The sequence below is a fragment of the Salvelinus fontinalis genome, chromosome 14 (genome assembly GCF_029448725.1).
Source record: "Salvelinus fontinalis isolate EN_2023a chromosome 14, ASM2944872v1, whole genome shotgun sequence".
Taxonomy (NCBI): domain Eukaryota; kingdom Metazoa; phylum Chordata; class Actinopteri; order Salmoniformes; family Salmonidae; genus Salvelinus; species Salvelinus fontinalis.
Genome location: NC_074678.1, coordinates 14,206,499 through 14,227,972, shown reverse-complemented (window position 1 = coordinate 14,227,972; position 21,474 = coordinate 14,206,499). Strand labels below are relative to the sequence as shown.

The window sequence follows — 21,474 nt, the reverse complement described above, 5'->3', positions numbered from 1 at the left end:
ATCTTTGGGGATCTCAGACGATACGAAAGAGAGGTTGAACAGGCTAGTAATAGGGGTTGCAACAATTTTGACGGATAATTCTAGAAAGAGAGGGTCCAGATTGTCTAGCCCGGCTGATTTGTAGGGGTCCCGATTTTGCAGCTCTTTCAGAACATCAGCTATCTGGATTTGGGTGAAGGAGAAATGGGGGAGGCTTGGGCAAGTTGCTGTGGGGGGTGCAGGGCTGTTGACCGGGGTAGGGGTAGCCAGGTGGAAGGCATGGCCAGCCATAGAGAAATGCTTATTGAAATTCTCAATTATCGTGGATTTATCAGTGGTGACAGTGTTTCCTAGCCTCAGTGCAGAGGGCAGCTGGGAGGAGGTGCTCTTATTCTCCATGGACTTTACAGTGTCACAGAACTTTTTGGAGTTTGTGCTACAGGATGCAAATTTCTGTTTGAAAAGGCTAGCCTTTGCTTTCCTAACTGCCTGTGTATATTGGTTCCTAACTTCCCTGAGAAGTTGCATATCGCGGGGGCTATTTGATGCTAATGCAGTACGCCACAGGATGTTTTTGTGCTGGTCAAGGGCAGTCAGGTCTGGAGTGAACCAAGGGCTATACCTGTTCCTGGTTTTACATTTTTTGAATGGGGCATGCTTATTTAAGATGCTGAGGAATGCACTTTTAAAGAATAACCTGGCATCCTCTACTGAGGGAATGAGGTCAATATCCTTCCAGGATACCCTTTCGATTAGAAAGGCATGCTCGCTGAAGTGTTTTAGGGAGCGTTTGACACGCTGCAATCCCATTACGGACGCAGGCAATGAGGCAGTGATCGCTGAGATCCTGGTTGAAGACAGGAGAGGTGTATTTGGAGGGCTGGTTGGTTAGGGTGATATCTATGAGGTTGCTAGTGTTTACGGATTTGGGGGTTGTACCTGGTAGGTTCATTGATAATTTTTGTGGGATTGAGAGGATCAAGCTTAGATTGTAGGATGGCCGGGGTGTTAAGCATGTCCCAGTTTAGGTCACCTAACAGCACGAGCTCTGAAGATAGATGGGGGACAATCAATTCACATATGGTGTTCAGGGCACAGCTGGGGGCAGAAGGTGGTCGATAGCAAGCGGCAACGGTGAGAGACTTGTTTCTGGAAAGGTGGATTTTTAAAAGTAGAAGCTCAAATTGTTTGGGCACAGACCTGGATAGTAAAACAGAACTCTGCAGGCTATCTCTGCAGTCGATTGCCACTCCGTCTCCTTTAGCAGTTCTATCTTGTCGGAAAATGTTATAGTGGGGATGGAAATTTCAGGGGTTTTGATGGTCTTCCTAAGCCAGATGCGTACCTCAGTCAGAGATTTGCCCAGCACATTCTTTGACTCTTTTTAACGTTGTCCACTGCAGACAGTACATTTTCGAATTTGATAAAGAATTCTGCATTCATATCTTTGATGGCCTTGAGGATATCTTCGGAGCTAACGGCACTGCACGTGTTTATCGCCTCAGTCCTGCTTCCACCACTAGCACATGAAGCTAGCACGGAGCCTTCATCCTCAGACTCTAAACTTTCACTAGTTAAATCTGGCTTTATGGTGTGACTTTTCTTTGTCGGCATTGTGGGTTCGGAAGCTAATAAACTATTACTGCTTTTCCTGGTACATTAAGCTTAAGGGTGAACTTATTTCAAGATTTATTTCAAATTTGTAGCGGAGCTAAAAAGGTGCGACTGATCAGCTCTGCGCCATACCGGAAGCCTTGGATGGGAACTTCTAATGTAAATCCATGGCAGCACCCAAGGTGGTTTGAACTTTCAAGCTCTCCCTGTAGATTTTGCAGTGACGTAGTGTCCCCATGAGTGACAGAACACTGAGCCAATCACAGTGCAACTAGAGAAGATTACCAACTCCTATGCTCTGTATTTTCCGCTGGCTGCTCCTCCACCACAGAAAGCACCAAGCTAGGCTGAAACACCTGCATTTTGGAGCTGCCTTACTCAAGAAAAACAAAAAAAGAGACCATGTTTGTATCCAGCCTTATTAACTCAATACATTTTTATTCATATTGTTTGCACACTGATGTGTGACACTTATTAATGCCATAATAACGTTCAAAACAGGCACAAAAAAGCTAAACAGGTGGGGCTCTGACCGTTTGCCACTGGCTATTACCTGGTAGTGATCTGTGCGTCTCTGTAGGTAACTTTAAACTCTGGTAGACCTCTGACCTCTTAACTCTTAACATGGTTGGGTATGTCCCGGGACAAATGGCACCCAATTCCCTATATAGTGCACTACTTTTGACTGGTCCATGAACACTAAATAGGGAATAGGGTGCCAGCATTACTGACAAACTAGGAGACTCACGAGGAAAAGTTCACCGGTGTCAGTTGAAGTTCAGTGGAGTGGTTACAAAGTTCACCGAGGACATAAAGTGTTATCCATTTACACTCCCGCCAGGGGTCTTGGTAATATTTCTCATTGCGCAATCAAGGTGACAAAAATATCGAATAAATATTATTGAAAGGAAACAATTGGCTATATAAAAATACATCTATCAATTATATTGTGGTTAATTTGATTTGCCTTAAAGTGCTATTCACTGACATTTGCTCTACAGAGAACTTAACGTCATTACCTCACCTTCGTCAGTGAATCGAAAGCTCCGCAGAAACAGGAGGCAGTCGTGCATTCCGGAGAAGAGCGAGAAGCCGCCGCCGAACGGGTTGTCGCGGAAGAACAGTTCGAAAACGGCGGGCTCGTTGTGCCTGCCCGAACGCCAGTAGGCATATGCCATGGTGAACTGGTAGAGGTCCGTGAGAAGCGTCGGGACCCGCTCCCGGATTGACCGCTCCAGAGCTGTACATGACTGGCTTGACGGCGCTGCCATGTTCCCCTTGCCTAGATTCATGTTTGGTTGCCGCCGCGATCTCTGGGACATGCAGTTTTCTAACCACCCTCTTTGCCTCTACCTCTGTTGTATCACGGAGGTATAATAAGAAAGGTTGGTATGCGAGGGGAGAAGCGAACCCCGGACTAAAATAGGCTATCTCCCACATAGAATAGGGAGGGGCGTTTTACAGTTCTCTAGAGTAGGCCTGCCTACGCATGATATACATAGGATTGCGTCCAAAAACGCATCCTATTACCTATAGTGCACTATTAAGGGGTATAGCCAATAGTGACTTTTGGGATGTGAGACAGTGTTACAATATTTTTTGAAACATTGATCGTTGGAACATAGGGTGACATGAAATGGGCACATGATGTGTCAATTGCGTTGACATCAACCTAATAACTGCCAGTAAACTTCATAACCTGTCTCCTGGCCCTGTGTCAACAAGCTCACATCGAAAACGTTGCCCCATTGGTCACCAATTCATCCCACACATTAAGCCAATAGATAGGGATATTTTAGTGTAGACTAGAGACAAGGGTAAATGATACAATGAAAGTTAGAAAATAAACCAACATTATATATTATGAAGCCATCTGCTGTAAAACCCATATGGATTTACGCAACAGCTTTAGTATGAGTGGGCTACGATATCCCCCAATGACCATAAACTGCATACTTGAGGAACCATAGGGAAGAAGGACATTGAGAAATCAGGGCTCTAAACAGATGGGAACAAAACTGAGGAACTAATGGATGTGAGTCAGTTTTTTCCCATTTAACTACTGTAATTGTACTGTGATTTACACAGTGGAATATAGACCCCCCCACCTAGAGATAGTGTCCTCCTTGCAAAGCATTACACCATAATAAAACATTTATAAAGGCATTCAGTGTGTGCCGATGCATTTTAATCATCATAAAAATATGTTCCATCCTTATCCAGTCAATACAAATTCAAGGGTTCCCTCTAGAGGTTTTTATTCTCATAGCAGAGGCCCCATGGGTACCCTTATAGCAAAAGTAGTAGTTTATAAATTGTTGGTCCACTATCTACAGAACCTACTGGCACATTAGCTATTAGTAGATAAACAGCTGAGGCTGCATCCCAAATGGCACAATACTCCCTACATAGGGAATAGGTTGCCATTTGAGACAACCTTAGTGTCATTGGTTGAATTTCTGTGGCCACTGCAAAGGCATATTTCACAACACTGCATAGTATTTCTTTTAGGAGGTCCTTGTAACCCAAAACTCACCGGTTTCATTCTCTTGGACAGATACACGTAACATACAGATACACGTAACATAAATAGTTGTAGCATTTGTCGACAGACTTTAATTTTTTTCAGATTTTTCTTCACTGATCATTTGGACAACTCACAATTTCACATCTTTAGAATTTCTGAATGGGAGGGGACATTTGGCCCATAGACTTGCCCAACACTGGCTGAGAGTTTCCGTTTAGAAGAGTGGAGACTTCGCTAGTATATTTTCTAATAAGTCGCCTCCAAGAACTCGATCGAGCATCTGACACAATTATGCAAGATGTTACTTCTGCCGAGATTACATTCACTAGACAGTGCAAACAGAGGCAAAATGTTTCTAAATTAATGGGTACAACTTGAATTTGTCCAATAGGAGGAACTGATTATTAGCATTTTCTGACTGTTAGAATTTGCATGCTCCTGACCCATTTGGGCCAAAATATCATTACCATTTTGATTAATGATGTGCACTGTTCTGAATATCACAGGTAGTAATGTAACAAATATACATAACCACTCATCGTCTACATCCCAAATGGCACCCTATACCCTACAAAGTTCACTACTTTTGAACAGTGCCCTATCTACTCTGGTCAAAAGTAGTACACTATATAGGGAATAGGGTTCCATTTGGAACATAACCATCATGTCCACTCTTTCAATTGGCAACTTTCGGGTATTCATCTTCTGCCTTCTGAATACAGCAGTGTTATTCTGATCAGCCCATCCCTCCCTCCTCTTCAGGGGGGAAACATCCTGCCAGTTCATTAGTCAGTGTGTGCTGTTGTCCCGCCCACAAGAAGTGTGTGGGCTGTTCTGATTGGCGTTGTTGAATTGGGTACAGGAAGAAGGGGCTGAGCTCTATGGCGAGGGCAGAGCGCACCAGGCCGACGCCCCCCAGGCGCTCAGAGCAGGGGTGGTAGACACGCCCAGTCCCAGGATGCATGTAGAGAGACTTTGGACGGAACTTGACGGCCAGCTTGTCACCGCCCCAACAGAACGACAGTAGCTCTGGGGCTCCTCCTGTCCCCACATCTGTCAACGTACCCCCAGCGGTCTCTGTCCCTGTACCGGTAGAACAGACAGATAGTTTGTCCTAGCTTCTGCTTGCTTTTTGGGGTTTATACAGGGTTAATGCAAAAGCACTTCATGACAACTGATGATGTAAAATGGCTTTATAAATAAATGTGATTGATTGGTTGATTGACTATACCCCCAGCGGCGGGAATCAAGTGGGTGAACACCAGCGGACGGTCGTCACAGCGCAGGAAGTTTCTCTCGCGGCCACACAGGGACAGGAAGGGGAAGTCGTCCTGGTACCGCCCACTCTCGTTCCTACGGAGACGGGTGAAGAAGAACACCAGGAAGTGCTTATCTGAAAACAGAGAGAGAAAGAGAGAGAGGGGGGAGAGAGCGAGAGGGGGGAAAATAGAAATACAACCACTGCATAAAACACAATAAGAGTTCATTCTTACTATAAATCAAGTTACACTAACTACACTTAGCCTAGATAACACTGCTCCTGCTCTCAAAATACACTACATGACCAAACGTATGTGGACACCTGCTCGTCGAACATCTCATTCCAAAATCATGAGCATTAATATGGAGTTGGTCCCCTTTGCTGCAATAACAGCATCCACTCTTCTGGGAAGGCTTTCCACTGTATGTCGGAACATTGCTGCAGAAACTTGCTTCCATTCAGCCACAAAAGCATTAGTGAGGTCGGGCACTGATGTGGTGCGATTAGACCTGGCTCGCAGTCAGCATTCCAAATCATCCCAAAGGTGTTTGATGGAGTTGAGGTCAGGGCCAGTCAAGTTCTTCCACAATGATCTCAACAAACCATTTCTGTATGGACCTTGCTTTGTGTACAGGGGCATTGTCATGCTGAAACAGGAAAGTGCCTTCCCCAAACCGTTGCCACAAAGTTGGAAGCACAGAATCGTCTAGAACGTAATTGTATGCTGTAGCGTTAAGATTTTCTCCACTAGGGTCTAGCCCGAACCATGAAAAACAGCCCCAGACCATTTTCCTCCTCCACCAAACTTAACAGTTTGCACTATGCATTTGGGCAGGTAGCGTTCTCCTGGCATCCGCCAAATCCAGATTTGTCCTTCGGACTGCCAGATATTGAAGAGTGATTCATCACTCGAGAGAACGCATTTCCACTGCTCCAGAGTCCAATGGCGGCGGGCTGTACACCACTCCAGCCGACGCTTGGCATTGGCCATGGTGATCTCAGGCTTGTGTGGCTGCTCGGCCATAGAAACCCATTTCATGATGCTCCCGACTAACAGTTCTGCTGATGTTGCAACCAGAGGCAGTTTGGAACTCGGTAGTGAGTGTTGTAACCGAGGACAGACGATTTTTACGCTCTACACACTTCAGCACTCTGCGGGTGCGTTCTGTGAGCTTGTGTGGCCTACCATTTCGCGGCTGAGCTGTTGTTGCTCCTTGACGTTTCCACTTCACAATAACAGCACTTACAGTTGACCGGGGCAGCTCTAGCAGGTCAGACATTTGGCGAACTGAGTTGTTGGAAAGGTGGCATCCTATGACGGTGCCATGTTGAAAGTGACTGAGCTCTTCAGTAAGGCCATTCTACTGCCAATGTTTCCCTATGGAGACTGCATGGATGTGTGCTCGATTTTATACACCTCTCAGCAACAGGTGTGGCTGAAATAGCCAAATCAACTAATTTGAAGGGTTGTCCACATACTTTTGTGTGCGCATATATATATATATATATATATATATATATATATATATATATGTGTGTGTGTGTGTGTGTGTGTGTGTTCCCCAATATGTGCAGCATGTACACTACCATTCAAAAGTTTGGGGTCACTTAGAAATGTCCTTGTTTTTGAAAGAAAAACTTTTTTTTTGTCCATTAAGCCTGTAATCGAACAACAGTTTTCAGCTGTGCTAACATAATTGCAAAAGGGTTTTCTAATGATCAATTAGCCTTTTAAAATGATAAACTTGGATTAGCTAACACAACGTGCCATTGGAACACAGGAGTGATGGTTGCTCATAATGGGCCTCTGTACGCCTATGAAGATGTTCCATGAAAATCAGCTGTTTCCAGCTACAATAGTCATTTAAAACATTAACAATGTCTACACTGTATTTCTGATCAATTTGATGTTATTTTAATGGACAAAAAAATGTGCTTTTCTTTCAAAAACAAGGACATTTCTAAGTGACCCCAAACTTTTGAACGGTAGTGTATATATAGTGTGTTCCCCAATATGTGCAGCATGTACATATAGTGTGTTCCTCAATATGTGAAGCATGTATATATAATATGTGCAGCATGTATATATAGTATGTGCAGTTGAAGTCGGAAGTTTACATACACTTAGGTTGGAGTCATTAAAACTCGTTTTTCAACCACTCCACAAATTTCTTGTCAACAAACTATAGTTTTGGCAAGTCGGTTAATACATCTACTTTGTGCATGACAAGTAATTTTTCCAACAATTTTTTTGACAGATTATTTCACTGTATCACAATTCCAGTGGGTCAGAAGTTTACAATACACCAAGTTGACTGCCTTTAAGTCGACTTGGAAAATTCCAGAAAATTATGTCATGGCTTTAGAAGCTTCTGATAGGCTAATTGACATAATTTGAGTCAATTGGAGGTGTAACTGTGGATGTTTTCAAGGCCTACCTTCAAACTCTGTGCCTCTTTGCTTCACATCATGGGAAAATCAAAAGAAATCAACCAAGACCTCAAAAATTTTTTTTGTAGACCTCCACAAGTCTGGTTCATCCTTGTCTGGTTCATCCAAACGCCTGAAGGTACCATGTTCATCTGTACAAACAATAGTAGGCAAGTATAAACACCATGGGAACACGCAGCCGTCATACCACTCAGGAAGGAGACGCATTCTGTCTCCTAGAGATGAACGTACTTTGGTGCGAAAAGTGCAAATCAATCCCAGAACAGCAGCAAAGGACCTTGTGAAGACGCTGGAGGAAACAGGTACAAAAGTATCTATATCCACAGTAAAACGAGCCCTATATCGACATAACCTGAAAGGCTACTCAGCAAGGAAGAAGCCACTGCGCCAAAATTGCCATAAAAAAGCCAGACTACGTTTTGCAGCTGCACATGGGGACAAAGATCGTACTTTTTTGAGAAATGTCCTCTGGTCTGAAAACAAAAATAGAACTGTTTGGCCATAATGACCATTGCTATGTTTGGAGGAAAAAGGGGGAGGCTTGCAAGCTGAAGAACACCATCCCAAACGTGAAGCACGGGGGTAGTATCATCATGTTGTGGGGGTGCTTTGCTGCAGGAGAGACTGGCGTACTTCACAAAATTGATGGCATCATGAGGTAGGAAAATGATGTAGATATATTGAAGCAACATCAAGATATCAGTCAGGAAGTTAAAGCTTGGTCGCAAATGGGTCTTCCAAAATGGACAATGACCCCAAGCATACTTCCAAAGTTGTGGCAACATGGCCTAAGGACAGCAAAGTCAAGGTATTGGAGTGGCCATCACAAAGCCCTGACCACAATCCTAAAGAAAATTTGTGGGCAGAACTGAAAACGCGTGTGCGAGCAAGGAGGCCTACAAACCTGACTCAGTTACACCAGCTCTGTCAGGAGGAATGGGCCAAAATTCACCCAACTGATTGTGGGAAGCTTGTGGAAAGCTTCCCGAAACATTGACCCAAGTTAAACAATATAAAGGCAATGCAACCAAATACTAATTGAGTGTATGTAAACTTCTGACGCACTGGGAATGTGATGAAAGAAATAAAAGCTGAAATAGATCATTCTCTCTACTATTATTCTGACATTTCACATTCTTAAAATAAAGTGGTGATCCAAACTGACCTAAGACATGGATTAAATGTCAGGAATTGTGAAAAACTGAGTTTAAATGTATTTGCCTGAGGTGTATGTAAACTTCCGACTTCAACCGTATATATAGTATGTGCGGCATGTCTATATAGTACGCGCATCATGTATGCCTGAAAGCTGTACAACAGATGCAACAGTTTATACACAATTAAAATTGCATCCCAAATGGCACCCTATTCCATACATACAGTGGTGCACTAATTTTGTGTCCTGGTCAGAATTAGTGCACTACATAGGGGATAGGGTGTACTATTAGCATGCTCAGTGTTCTGCCATTGAGTACAGGTTCTGGCCTTAACCCTGAGCATACACTACATCACCTCCATATGTTCTCTAGGTGGGAGCTGAACGCCAAACACAGGGGGTGTTGTGGGAAGCAGGCAACCCCCACCACACACACGCTTACAGTAATGCTTGGCACATGACATAAGACTATACTGAGGCTCAGCTTGTGTAGTAGAAGGGATAATCATGTTTACTACAGAATATGAAGACTGAATAATGAAGGTCATCACAGCATCTCATATATAACAACGGGCAGAGATAAGATAACCGACAGGTTGTCTAATTTCATGTCAATGTTACCTTTGTAAGAGGGTCATTTTTACATCTGGAAAGAGGTAACTAGACTGCTCTGTGTGTGTGTGTGTGTGTGTGTACTTTAAATACCTTTGAAACACGTGACAAAGTTTTTCACTTTAGTGTCATCAAGGAACAGCTGTGGTAAAAACAGAAGTTTAGTTAACTGATCACTGCAACGAAACAATTTCACAATTTAGTTGTATTTTTTGTGTAAGACATTCACCTGTCCTTGGTGGTCAATGTAGTAGAAGTATTCCCGAATGCGCGGTTCGGGGCTCTGGCCTTGTATGTAGGTGACGTTAGTACGTGTACCAAACTGGGTTACAAACCGCACTACACTGAGGTACCGCAACACCCTCTGCCCACTGTTGACAACCACAGCCCCGCACAACATACTGAAACGACCCGGTAGAACGATTGGACTTGTGTTCAACTATGATCAGTGTCCTCCGTGCAGCGTTAAAAACATGGCACATACAACCGATGTACAGACTTCAAACGTGAGTGTAAATATATTAGCTGACCTGTCCGTATCCAACTGATAACGTGATGTTATGAAGCTTTGGTAGCTTACTACCGGAAGCGCAGCTTTCTATGGCGGTTGGACAAATCCCTTTCATAAAGCTAGCTACTGCTACCAAGTGGATAAATTAAGAAATACACCTAATACATTGTTACAAAAATACCTACTGTACTTTCAGGAACAAAGTATCTGCTCTTCATTTTCTCCCGAGCCTTTAAATGTCAATTTACAAATGCAAATTGCTGGATTTATTGCGAGAAAATAGACTATTTAAATATAGGCTATTGAAAAAGTATTTATTACAGGACCCACAAGTGCATAATTGGCCTACAGGCCGAAGTGAACTCCCTGGCTCTGTCCCATAAAGATTGGCCTACACAGCATGACTACATGAATACCAAAAAAGGCCAACTTCATACCACCAATAAATCTAATGATAAGAGTCATACTTTTAATATAACATTATACAGGCATTCAGTGACAACAGTGGCGTAGTGTGCCCATAAACAAATCTTGACAATTGTCATTGAAATTCAACCGCACAGTAGGTCTATGCATACAAACGACCTCATCTTCTCATATAAGACATTCCAAGGGTTGAATTAATGGAGTCAAAGCAACATTCTGGACACCCAATCAGAAGCTTCATTCGCGGAGATGGTACGAAGAGGACAAAGCGCCCGATTCAGACGTACTGGTCATTGCTTGGTCAGAGACAAATTCCGTGTTAAAAACAACTGGAAACTCGGGAAAAAACGAGCGCCGACTGGGAAAAATAGATTTGAACGGTCATCAATCTCGGAATTCCAACTCGGGCCACTTACTGGAACTTCGACTTTACAACCTGAAGATCATGATTTGACCTCGTTTTTTCTCGAGTTCCCAGTTGTTTTCAACGCGACTAGAGTCCCCAAAGCTGTCATTGTCAACAACCATCATAAACACACTGCTGACGAGACGCCCTTCTACTTTGCTGTCTCCTCCATAGACATTAAAACTCTCATGATACAGTTTCTTCTCCTCCACCTGTCTTATTCGAGCGAGAGGTTTCCGCCTTTACTTCTTCTCTGGTGGGTGGAGTCGGTCACCTGAACAACAAGGTAGGACATATTTCTTGGCTGAGCGAACTGAGATCTCCACAAAAATGTTTACATTTTCGGATTCATAGTTCACCAAACGGAATCACCTCAATTGCCAGTAAGTTTTTGTTTTTCGATTGATATAGCATTTACCCTACTTGTGTCCCCCTTTATGGTAGTTTGGTTACTTACAGTTGAAACTGTTCACAGTTCAGAGCGTAAATGGCTGTGGTCTCCGAGAATCATACGTTTTTGAGACTTATGAAATGTTTTTACTTTCATGCCTAATCTGAATCACAGGCTACAGCCATTCTATTTCACTGCATTTTCTTTTTACACAATCTGTGGTTTGCCACAGTGGCTCTTTTTTCAAAGTTCGGGGTTGTATGGCGCGTTTGTGACATTTGGTGACACATTGGGTGTTTTTCCGTGCAGTTATGAGCCAGCCGCACAGAGGGCAAAGGGGGAGAAACGATGGTCTCCACGAGCATCGGGAACACAGGCCACGACGGGAGCAGCAGCACAATGCTAGACAACCATCAAGCGACAGGTGTGTTCACAGGATGCTCACACGCAGTCACTAGGCATCTATGGTGACAGACTGCATGATGTAGCCTGTCTGCCACCCCTAAGAGCTGGTTGTAGGAGAGAGAAGCACTTCAACCCTCTCTCTCCCCCCTCAGGTCCTCTTCTCAGCCTCCATATTACAGGGACTCCACACCCCCTCTTAAACATGTGCGGCACCAAGAAGCCCCAGGAGAGGATCATAATGGGTCCAAATGCACCAATATCTGCTCAAGGAGAGGTATGTAATGTTAGTGTCTTAGATTGGGAAAGAGAGTAGAGAGAGAGAAACAATTGGGTGGAGAAAGTGAGTCACAATAGACAGACTGTCATACCTGTGACGGGGAAGTAATTGCCTCTGTGGTTATCTGAACACTGCATCACACAAACAGTCAGTCATAGTGTCAGGATTTAGTTTCCCTCTCTTCACCTAAACTACGCCTACACCCGCCCTGCGATACTACTATCCCATGACATAGTTCTCCCTCTCCTAATACTGGTCAGACCGGTTCTCACCTAGGCTAGTAAAACTGCACTTTACTCGCTTTGCTGTTTTAACACACACACACCACCTGTTGCTTTGATTTGAGCAGAGAAATGTGATCAGCTGATTATGGGAGAAAGGTGATAAATATAAAGGAAGTCACACTAATTATGCTCCCAAACATTTAATGAAGATAGCCCAATTGGTAAAAGACCAAGTCCATATTATGGCAAGAACAGCTCAAATAAGCAAAGAGAACTGACAGTCCACCATTACTTTAAGACATGAAGGTCCGTCAATCTGGAAAAGTGCAGTCGCAAAAACCATCAAGCACTATGGCTCTGAGGACCACCACAGGAAAGGAAGACCCAGAGTTCTCTGCTGCAGAGGATACGTTCATTAGTTACCAGCCTCAGAAATTGCAGCCCAAATAAATGCTTCGGAGTTCAAGTAACAGTCATCTCAGCATCAACTGTTCAGAGGAGACTGCGTGAATCAGGCCTTCATGGTCGAATTGCTGCAAAGAAACCACTACTAAAGGACACCAAAAAGAAGAAGTGATTTGCTTGGGACAAGAAACACGAGCAATGGACATTAGACTGGTGGAAATCTGTCCTTTGGTCTGAGTCCAAATTTGAGATTTTTGGTTCCAACCGCTGTGTCTTTGTGAGACGCAGAGTAGGTGAATGGATGATCTTTGCATGTCATTCCCACTGAAGCATAGAGGTGGTGTGATGGTTCTTTGCTGGTGACACTGTCAGTTTTTATTTAGAATTTAAGGCACACTTAACCAGCATGGCTACCACAGCATTCTGCAGCGATACGCCATCCCATTTGTTTTGCGCTTAGTGGGACTATCAATTGTTTTTCAACAGGACAATGACCCAAAACACACCTCCAGTCTATGTAAGGGCTATTTGACCAAGAAGGAGAGTGATGGAATGCTGCATCAGATGACCTGGACTCCACAATCATCTGACCTCAACCCAATTGAGATGGGTTGGGATGAGTTTGACTGCAGAGTGAAGGAAACAAGTGTTCAGCATATGTAAGAACTCCTTCAAGACTGTTGGAAAAGCATTCCAGGTGAAGCTGGTTGAGAGAATGCCAAGCGTGTGCAAAGCTATCAAGGCAAAGGGTGGCTACTTTGAAGAATCTCAAATCTAAAACATATTTTGATTTGTTTAACACTTTTTGGTTACATGATTCCATATGTGTTACTTCATAGTTTGTCTTCACTATTATTCTACAATGTAGAAAATAGTAAAAAGAAAAGAAAAACCCTTGAATGAGTAGGTGTCAACTTTTGACTGGTACTGTACATGTGACTAAATAAAAAATTGAATCTATAGGTATCGTGTTGATCTGTTCAGTCCTGACCAACGCCCTGGTCCTGATCTGTGTGGTGGCAGCTCAGATGGTGATGTCAGGCATGTCTGCTATGGGTGGCCTAGCGGGAGGCAGCTTCAACCTTAACACTAACATCCCCTTCGAGGGCCAAGAGCTGCAACAGGTACAAGACAGAAACAAGTGTTGTGTCCCAAATAGTACCCTATATGGTCCACTACTTTTTGAGGTTTATGGTCAAAAGTAGTGCACTATATAGGGTCCCATTTGGGATGTAGTCATGGATTTCAAAGATCCTTTGTCATAACACGGTACATTCTATCATAGCGTCTCCACAAGACAGCTGTCTACATTCCCTGTTATGAAGACCCCACCCTAACACCGTACTTGATTGCAGGTGAGAGACCTGGACATGCAGTACAGCCAGATGAGAGCTCCGGGAATCTACGGGGGCGTGGTATTTGCTCTTGTCTTCGGTGTTGTCTCCCTCTTGTTCGTGGTCTCCGGGAACAAGCCCGCTCACCTGCTGGGCCAGAAGCTGCTGATGGGAGCATTGGTGTTCCAGGGTTTGGGGGCGGTACTCTACGTGGTGGCGGTGGGGCTGTACCTCCACTTTGTCATCCAGGTAAACAGTACAGACGTGTGTAAGAGAAGGGAGAGGCTGTACGCACGTTCAGGTTTAACCTGGATGAACTGTGATGTGGGAGGGGCAGACGCGGCCGTGGCTTTGTTCGGGCTGATCACTGCGATACTCTACACTGCCGGTACGGTGCTCACGTTCCACACGGTGCGCTGGGTCAGGGGCTACCTGAAGGATCGCAGGCTACACGAGGAGAGAGATAGACGCCCCCCTACTGCCAGCTCCAACCCACATAGGGCACCACTACGGTCTGATACCGCTCTGTGACAGAGACGCAGGTTGAGCCTGAAATGGCACCCTATTCTCTATAGAGTGCACTACTTTTGATCAGGGCCCATAGGGCTCTGGTCACAAACGCCACAGATGAACCCCGGAAGGGACCAAAGTGCTTTTTCACTCGATCCCTTTTCATTAAAACGTTCTGTCCATCTTTGACAGTAACGGGACTTGCAACTACCCACTGGGCAAAGATGTCAGTTCAACATCTAGTTTTGATTTACTTTTGAGATGTCAACAGTTAAATCAACAAAAATGTGAACCATTTAGGTTTAAAGTTGGGTGGAAAAAAGACAAATCGCCCTAACTTTTTGCAAATCCAGTAAGTTTGATGTTGATTCCAATATCATCACATTGAATGTTTTTGTTGAAATGACATGGAAAAAAATGTTGATTCACCCAGTTTGTGCCCAGTGAGTAAGGCGTTTGCTCTGTAAACTTCTGTAAAGCATGGATTTGATATGAAATCCTTTTTAACTGCAACATGAATGACCCACTGATCTCACAGACTGGTCTTGTTATTCATCAATAAAACTTGTGTATGTGTGTATATAGAGGTTGCATGTAAATAAACCTTTACATTTATCTGCCACTCAAGCTTGATTATTTTGTATTTTCTAGTAAAACTCAAACCTTTGGCTTACAATACATGTCATGATGCCACCATGTCAGACTGGTTAACGTTTCAGAGGTGTGATACAGTACATCAGTTATCCTGCTAGGGGCAGAAGTGCTCCATATAACCACTCCATCCTCTCCCCAGTCCTGTCCCGGTTACTGGGCCACTTTGAAGGTCGAGACCGACTGAACAACAAATCACCTGGCATAATAAATAACTACTCATTATTATTTGTAGATCAGTCAATTTACCCATGATACATTACGGTTTTGATGCTCTCGAACACGGCCACCATCTCTCCGGCAGTGTCCCCAGGCAGCATGCCAGCTATGACATTACAATGGATCTTCTCTGCACTGATGTCACAATGAGTCACTCAGATTTTTTTGTGCATTCAAAACAACTGGGAACTCAGAAAATACAAGGTCAAGATGTCAGTGGAGGTAAAGGCTCCACCTCCCCCAAAGTCTGAGATTTCTGAGTCCCAGTTGTTTTGAACGCTGCAATTCTGCTGTGAAGTAACAATCTGTCTTTATGACATCATACACAACATTCTGCAATGTTAGGTAATGGTGACTGGAACAACGATATCACAATTGCACCTGCAGCCTTGACCTCTCACCTCAATGGAATATGATATTGAGTGGAGTTAGTTGCATCACAGACATTCCAAGCAGTGTGGAAGTAATAATAAATCATACATTTTAGTTTAAGCTCTTTCAAGACACCCAAAGTCACTTTACAGTGATTGCACTGCAGTCTTCTTTTCACACACACCATCACTGCTGCCCCTTCCTATGGTTCGTACGAGGCTATCCCCTTCCCAACTCTCCCAAAACAAGCTAACAACCTTATGATTATTTGAAAATGTAGATTTATTATAGAAAAAGTAGCTTTCCTGTGTGATTAGCTTAGATACAACAATGCCTTTGTTGAAGTGAGTTCATTAGATCACATAGGCCCCACACATTCATTGAGCTGCGTAATACCAGTATTCCCACCCCTTTCCAGTGTTCTCCCTAGTCCTTATACTTCTACCTATGCCCCCCCGTCAATCTCTCCCTCCCTCCTTTCCTCAGACATCTGTCTGTGTCAACAATCTTCAGAAATAAAAAAAGTATTTTCTCTTAGAGAAGATTAGTACACGTCAATTATTAGGTCACACTTAAGAGTATGCAACTCCTAGGATTTAGTTTGTCTCTCAGCATCAGTCTACTTTAGAGGCCTACAGGCAACCATACACAGTCTGTGTCCCAAATAGCAACCAATTCCCTATATAGTGAACTACTTTTGACCAGGGCTCTGCAATAGGGAACAGGGTGCCATTAGGGAGGGAGCCACAGTCAGGCTGCCTTGCTGGCTGGCAGAAAGAAAACAGCTCTCTAGCAATAATAGTTCAGTCAGTCTAGCAGAATGTATCATTCAGATTTATAATAGTTCAGTCAGTCTAGCAGAATGTATCATTCAGATTTATAATAGTTCAGTCAGTCTAGCAGAATGTATCATTCAGCTTTATAATAGTTCAGTCAGTCTAGCAGAATGTATCATTCAGCTTTATAATAGTTCAGTCAGTTTAGCAGAATGTATCATTCAGCTTTATAATAGTTCAGTCAGTTTAGCAGACTGTATCATTCAGCTTTATAATTAGTTCAAATAAAAGTCTCTGCATAAAAAAAGTGCTTAATCAATTCCTACATTCATCACAATGATAAAAAATGTATTAATTATATTAACTTGAACTTTGTGAAGCAAGTAAATAATGCCTGTGTTTATAAAAATGCATTGTATTTCCTGGGGTCATATAGTTAGGAATATAAAATGATAACAGAATAAAACAACAACTATTGCTGGCCATTAGCAGGTATGAGGCATCTTCAGGAGGGTCCGTGTGTTTTGCGAGGGGCTGTGCATGTTTCCCCCGTAACTCCTCAATCTCTGATCCCATTCATTGGGATATTGAACAGTGTGTCATTTGGGACACACCCATACAGGAACTCCTCTCCAGACATTCTATAATAGCCGTAGCAGGGATTCTTCACAGGCGCGGTCTAATGTGCTGTGAAGGGGTTGTACCAGAACGGTCTGGTGAGCTAGAAGGGCGTGACGTAGTATTCTGCTGCAGGCGGTGACTGGGGGTGTGTCTGACTCTGCTCCTGTTGTTGTTTCATGATCTCCCGGATCTCCTCCTCCAGCTCGGGAGGAATGACGAGCTTGTCGTCAGGGTCCGGCTGGGCCGGAGCGTTGAAGTAACCTCCTTGCTTCCGGACGGGAGCGTCGCCCACCTCCTCTATCACATCCTGGCTCCGCCCCTGACACGCCACCGAGCCGTTACCCCGCCCCTTACGCCCCAGAGTCCCACCCAGAGTCCTACTGGCTGAGCTAGAGCCTGAGCCCGCACCTAACTGCGCCTCTCCACCAATCACACACAACCCTGCTCCAGTCTCTCCAGGCCCCACCTCCTGTCCCTGAACAGTGTGTTTGGGTGTTACAGTGTCTGTCTCTACAGCCCTCAGCTCCTCTTCTCCTACAGGGTCAGGGCTAGGGTCAGGGCTGGGCTGATGGTCAGGAAACGGATGAGGGGGGGACGAGGGTGGGGTGGGGGCTGATTGGCAGGAGGGTGGAGGTAAAGGCTCAGGCTGCTGTGTGACAGAGGTGTTAGGGTGTGTGTGAGAGGTGTTAGGGTGTGTGTGAGAGGTGTTAGGGTGTGTGTGAGAGGTGTTAGGGTGTGTGTGAGAGGTGTTAGGGTGTGTGTGAGAGGTGTTAGGGTGTGTGTGAGAGGTGTTAGGGTGTGTGTGCGGGTCAGGGTTGGGGTGTGTGTGCGGGTCAGGGTGTGTGTGCGGGTCAGGGTGTGTGTGCGGGTCAGGGTGTGTGTGCGGGTCAGGGTGTGTGTGCGGGTCAGGGTTGGGGTGTGTGTGCGGGTCAGGGTTGGGGTGTGTGTGCGGGTCAGGGTTGGGGTGTGTGTGCGGGTCAGGGTTGGGGTGTGTGTGCGGGTCAGGGTTGGGGTGTGTGTGCGGGTCAGGGTGTGTGTGCGGGTCGGGGTGTGGGTCAAGGTGTGTGTGTGGGTCAGGGTGTGTGTGTGGGTCAGGGTGTGGGTCAGGCTCAAGGTGTGTGTGGGGTATTGGTATAGAGCTGGCCCGTGCTCTCAGACAGTGTATGTCAGCCTCCACCTCCACTCTGCTCCCATTAGAGAACACCCCAGCTATAGGCTCCTCATCCTCACTGTCCAGACCATTGTCAGACAGAGCCCCGGAGTACTGCCTCTGGAACGATGCTCTTCCACCTCCATACACCCCCGCTCCCCGCCCCAGCACCCCCCCGCGACCCCCCAGGGCCCCCACGCCCTTCTCCGTCTGATTGGCTGGCTCGTCCGACGACGCCGTCGACCCCACCTCACTGCTCATCTCCGACGTGCTGACCTCACTGCTGACCTCACTTCCTGTCCCCATCGCCGGAGGCGGTAATGGTAGAGTTCCATCTGCTGAGCCGTAGCCGGGGTGGTGGTGTGTGTTACCAGCGGTGTGTGTGTGTTGTGTTTCCAGGCCGGGGCTGGGTGGGGGCTCACAGCAGCAGCAGTCTTCAGTGATACTCAGCTGCACCACCACAGCACACAGACTGTCAGGACAGCCGTAGCCCTGCGCCAGCGTACACAGCTTCTTGGCTGCTGCTAGGGAGTCTGGGACGTTACGCACTGCCTCCACTGCCTCGCAGGTGGACATGGTATCCCACAAGCCCCGGCTGGCCAGGATGAAGAACTCATCCTGCGGGGTGAGGGTTACAGTGGAGACGTGGGGTCGTGGGGTCACGGCGGGACACAGGAAGGAGTAGCCCATGATCCTGGTGGAGTCCGTCACTCCGTTCACCTTGTTGTCCTGAGGGGAGGGGGGGAGTTAGGACCTCAACAGACTCACAGACAGACAAAGACATACAAACAGTACAGTGTGTGTGTACCTCAGTGATGATAGCATGGTGCTGGCGTGCTCTTTGGTACTCTGACTGCTGTCTGACGGTGTGTGTGGTGGAGAGAGGGAGGGCCTTGCCATCACGACACAGAACTGCTTGACACCTTCCCACGTTAGCCGCTGTCACCGTGAAACAGCCCCCGCCGCCACGGTCGCTTGGGGCAACTAGGCCATGACGGATGTGGCAGAGGGCCGCGGACCCTCCCAGCCTCTGTCCTGCCGTGCCCAACTTCCTGTTATACCAACAACAACATGAGATCAACAGGAGTTCTTGTGTGTGCGCATGTGATTGAGAAAGAAACTGTGTGCATATCTGGAAGAGACACCATGTGTGTACCTCTGCATGGTGAGGAAGGTGTTGGTCATATAGTCCTCTTGGTTCTTGCTCTTGTGTAGTTCCTCGGCCAGCACGTCTCCCATGGTGCATTGCAGCAGGTAGGGCACCTCAACGTTCCGGTCTCCGTCAAACACCCCGTACAGAGCCTCCCTGCTTCCACAGAAACTATCCAACGCCAGGGCTGCTACACACAGCCTGAGACAAACACAAACATGTTAGGAATAACACATACACCAACACACTCTGTGCTGCTATTCCGAAAAGAGAGGCTATCCAGAGATAGATCAACAGAGGAGTGATGGATGAAGAGAGCGATAGAAAGTGTCATGTTTACTGTTAATTTCTGAATGAGAGAAGGGGAGAGATACAGAGACAGAGTATGTACTGACTTGTTGTTGACCCCAGAGGCCTCTGTGTATCCGTGGCTCCAGACTGCAGGCTCCCCGGGCCCCTCATTGCCACACAAAGAGGAGGGAGATGGGTCCACACGGAAACACCTAATGTTACTGCAGGAGGGAGAGAGAGAAGAAATATATCAGTGAGTTTAAAAATACATTGGGCGTATAACACGAATGTCTAGCAACCCAAAGGTTGCGAGTTCGAATCTCATCACAGACAACTGGAACATACTTAATAATATTGTAATTTTTTTTACCCCAATTTCGTGATATCCAATTGCGATCTTGTCTCATCACTGCAACTTCCCAACGGGATCGGGAGAGGTGAAAGTCATGTCATCCTCCGAAACATGACCCGCCAAACCGCGCTTCTTAACACCCGCCCGCTTAACCCGGAAACCAGCCGCACCAATGTGTCGGAGGAAACATTTAAACTGACGACCGAAGTCAACCTGCAGGCGCCTAGCCCGCCACAATGAGTCGCTAGAGCGCGATAAGCCAAGTAAAGCCACCACCCCCCCCGGCCAAACCCTCCCCTAACCCGGACAATACTGGGCCAATTGTGCGCCGCCCTATGGGACTCCCGGTCACGGCCAGTTGTGACACCGCCTGGGATTGAACCCGGGTCTGTAGTGACGCCTCATGCACTGCGATGCAGTGCCTTTGACCACTTAACACTTTAAAAAAAACTGCTTTACAACTACTTAGCATGTTAGCTCCCCTACCCCTCCCTTAACCCTAACTCCTATACTTAACCCTAACCCCTAGCTTAGCTAACATTAGTGAGATAGCTAACGTTAGCCAACAAGCTATGTTTTGCAAATTAGTAACATATTGTACGTTTTGCAAATTCGAAACATACAATAAGAATCGTAATTCGTAACATATCATACTAAATGGAGTGTCCCTGATTTACATACAGAATAATACGAAATGCTCTGATACCAGGTTGGTGTGTGTGTGCATTTGACTCTGAGTGTTGTTACTTGAGCAGCTCGAGGCTCCGGTGGTCCAGGTTGAGGCGGGGGTTGCCTGTCAGGTCTAGCTCCTGTAGTTTAGCAGGCAGAGACTCTGGGAGGACTACCTCACACAACTCATTACAGCTCAGATCCACACACTGCAGGAGGGAGAGAGAGAGTAAGACCGAGAGGTCAAAGACACACTGGCCAAGATCAGATGTCAAGGTTATTAATAGTGTGTGTGTTTTCACAGCAATCTCATTAGGGGATTAGGGGATATATTTATGAGATTATAGAGGTTGTGTCCCAAATGGCAGAACCCTATAGACCATGGTTATTCAAAGTCCGGAACCTGCTGGTTTTCTGTTCCAACTGATAATAAATTGCACCCACCTGGTGTCCCAGGTCTAAATCAGTCCCTGATTGGAGGGGAACAATGCAAAAAGAAGAGTAACTGGCTTCAAGGTCTAGAGTTGAGTTTGAGGGACATAGACCCTTGTCAAAAGGCACTATATTGGGAATAGGGTGTCATTTGGAACGAATCCAGAGAAGGGCCTGATATACCCTGGCCTCCATACTTTTCCCTGGTTAATGTGACAGACCCTGGACATTGCTAAACAGGACCATGTCAACCTCAAGCATGAAGTCAGCGTATCAGGAGAGAGTGTGTGTTGTGCCTGTCC

At 45.7% G+C, this 21,474-nt stretch overlaps 4 protein-coding genes across 7 annotated transcripts in view; 1 reads left to right on the top strand and 3 right to left on the bottom strand.

Moving 5' to 3' along the window:
- The window catches only part of naprt (nicotinate phosphoribosyltransferase), a 33,225-nt gene extending 30,194 nt beyond the window's left edge, over positions 1 to 3,031 (bottom strand). The window contains exon 1 of the mRNA XM_055943993.1: positions 2,618 to 3,031. Within this exon, the coding sequence (XP_055799968.1) occupies positions 2,618 to 2,915 (298 nt within the window). The 5' untranslated portion in view covers positions 2,916 to 3,031. The remainder of the gene's footprint in view (positions 1 to 2,617) is intronic.
- A 1,152-nt stretch (positions 3,032 to 4,183) lies between these two features.
- Positions 4,184 to 10,218, bottom strand: c14h8orf82 (chromosome 14 C8orf82 homolog). The gene is made up of 4 exons (XM_055943997.1): positions 9,830 to 10,218; positions 9,694 to 9,742; positions 5,352 to 5,513; positions 4,184 to 5,203 (listed from the first exon to the last, which is right to left on the bottom strand). Exons 1-4 carry the CDS (start codon positions 9,998 to 10,000, stop codon positions 4,857 to 4,859), a joined length of 729 nt encoding a protein of 242 aa, XP_055799972.1. The 5' UTR covers positions 10,001 to 10,218; the 3' UTR covers positions 4,184 to 4,856.
- A 363-nt stretch (positions 10,219 to 10,581) lies between these two features.
- On the top strand, positions 10,582 to 15,111 carry si:ch211-191a24.4 (uncharacterized protein LOC100150331 homolog). Of its 2 annotated transcripts, none has more exons than XM_055943995.1 (5): positions 10,582 to 11,229; positions 11,644 to 11,758; positions 11,892 to 12,013; positions 13,609 to 13,769; positions 14,001 to 15,111. In XM_055943995.1, the coding sequence occupies exons 2-5, from the start codon at positions 11,646 to 11,648 to the stop codon at positions 14,508 to 14,510; spliced, it is 906 nt and encodes a 301-aa protein (XP_055799970.1). In that variant the 5' UTR covers positions 10,582 to 11,229; positions 11,644 to 11,645; the 3' UTR covers positions 14,511 to 15,111. The 2 variants fall into 2 exon arrangements, with proteins under 2 accessions (XP_055799970.1, XP_055799971.1); XM_055943996.1 differs by lacking the exon at positions 10,582 to 11,229 and adding an exon at positions 11,236 to 11,326.
- An 884-nt stretch (positions 15,112 to 15,995) lies between these two features.
- LOC129869519 (PH domain leucine-rich repeat-containing protein phosphatase 1-like) overlaps positions 15,996 to 21,474 on the bottom strand; it is a 72,197-nt gene continuing 66,718 nt past the window's right edge. For all 3 annotated transcript variants that reach the window (XM_055943990.1, XM_055943991.1, XM_055943992.1), the window contains exons 13-17: positions 20,819 to 20,949; positions 19,824 to 19,940; positions 19,435 to 19,629; positions 19,087 to 19,330; positions 15,996 to 19,007 (exon numbers count right to left, since the gene is read on the bottom strand). In XM_055943990.1, the coding sequence (XP_055799965.1) occupies positions 17,229 to 19,007; positions 19,087 to 19,330; positions 19,435 to 19,629; positions 19,824 to 19,940; positions 20,819 to 20,949 (2,466 nt within the window). In that variant the 3' untranslated portion in view covers positions 15,996 to 17,228. The remainder of the gene's footprint in view (positions 19,008 to 19,086; positions 19,331 to 19,434; positions 19,630 to 19,823; positions 19,941 to 20,818; positions 20,950 to 21,474) is intronic.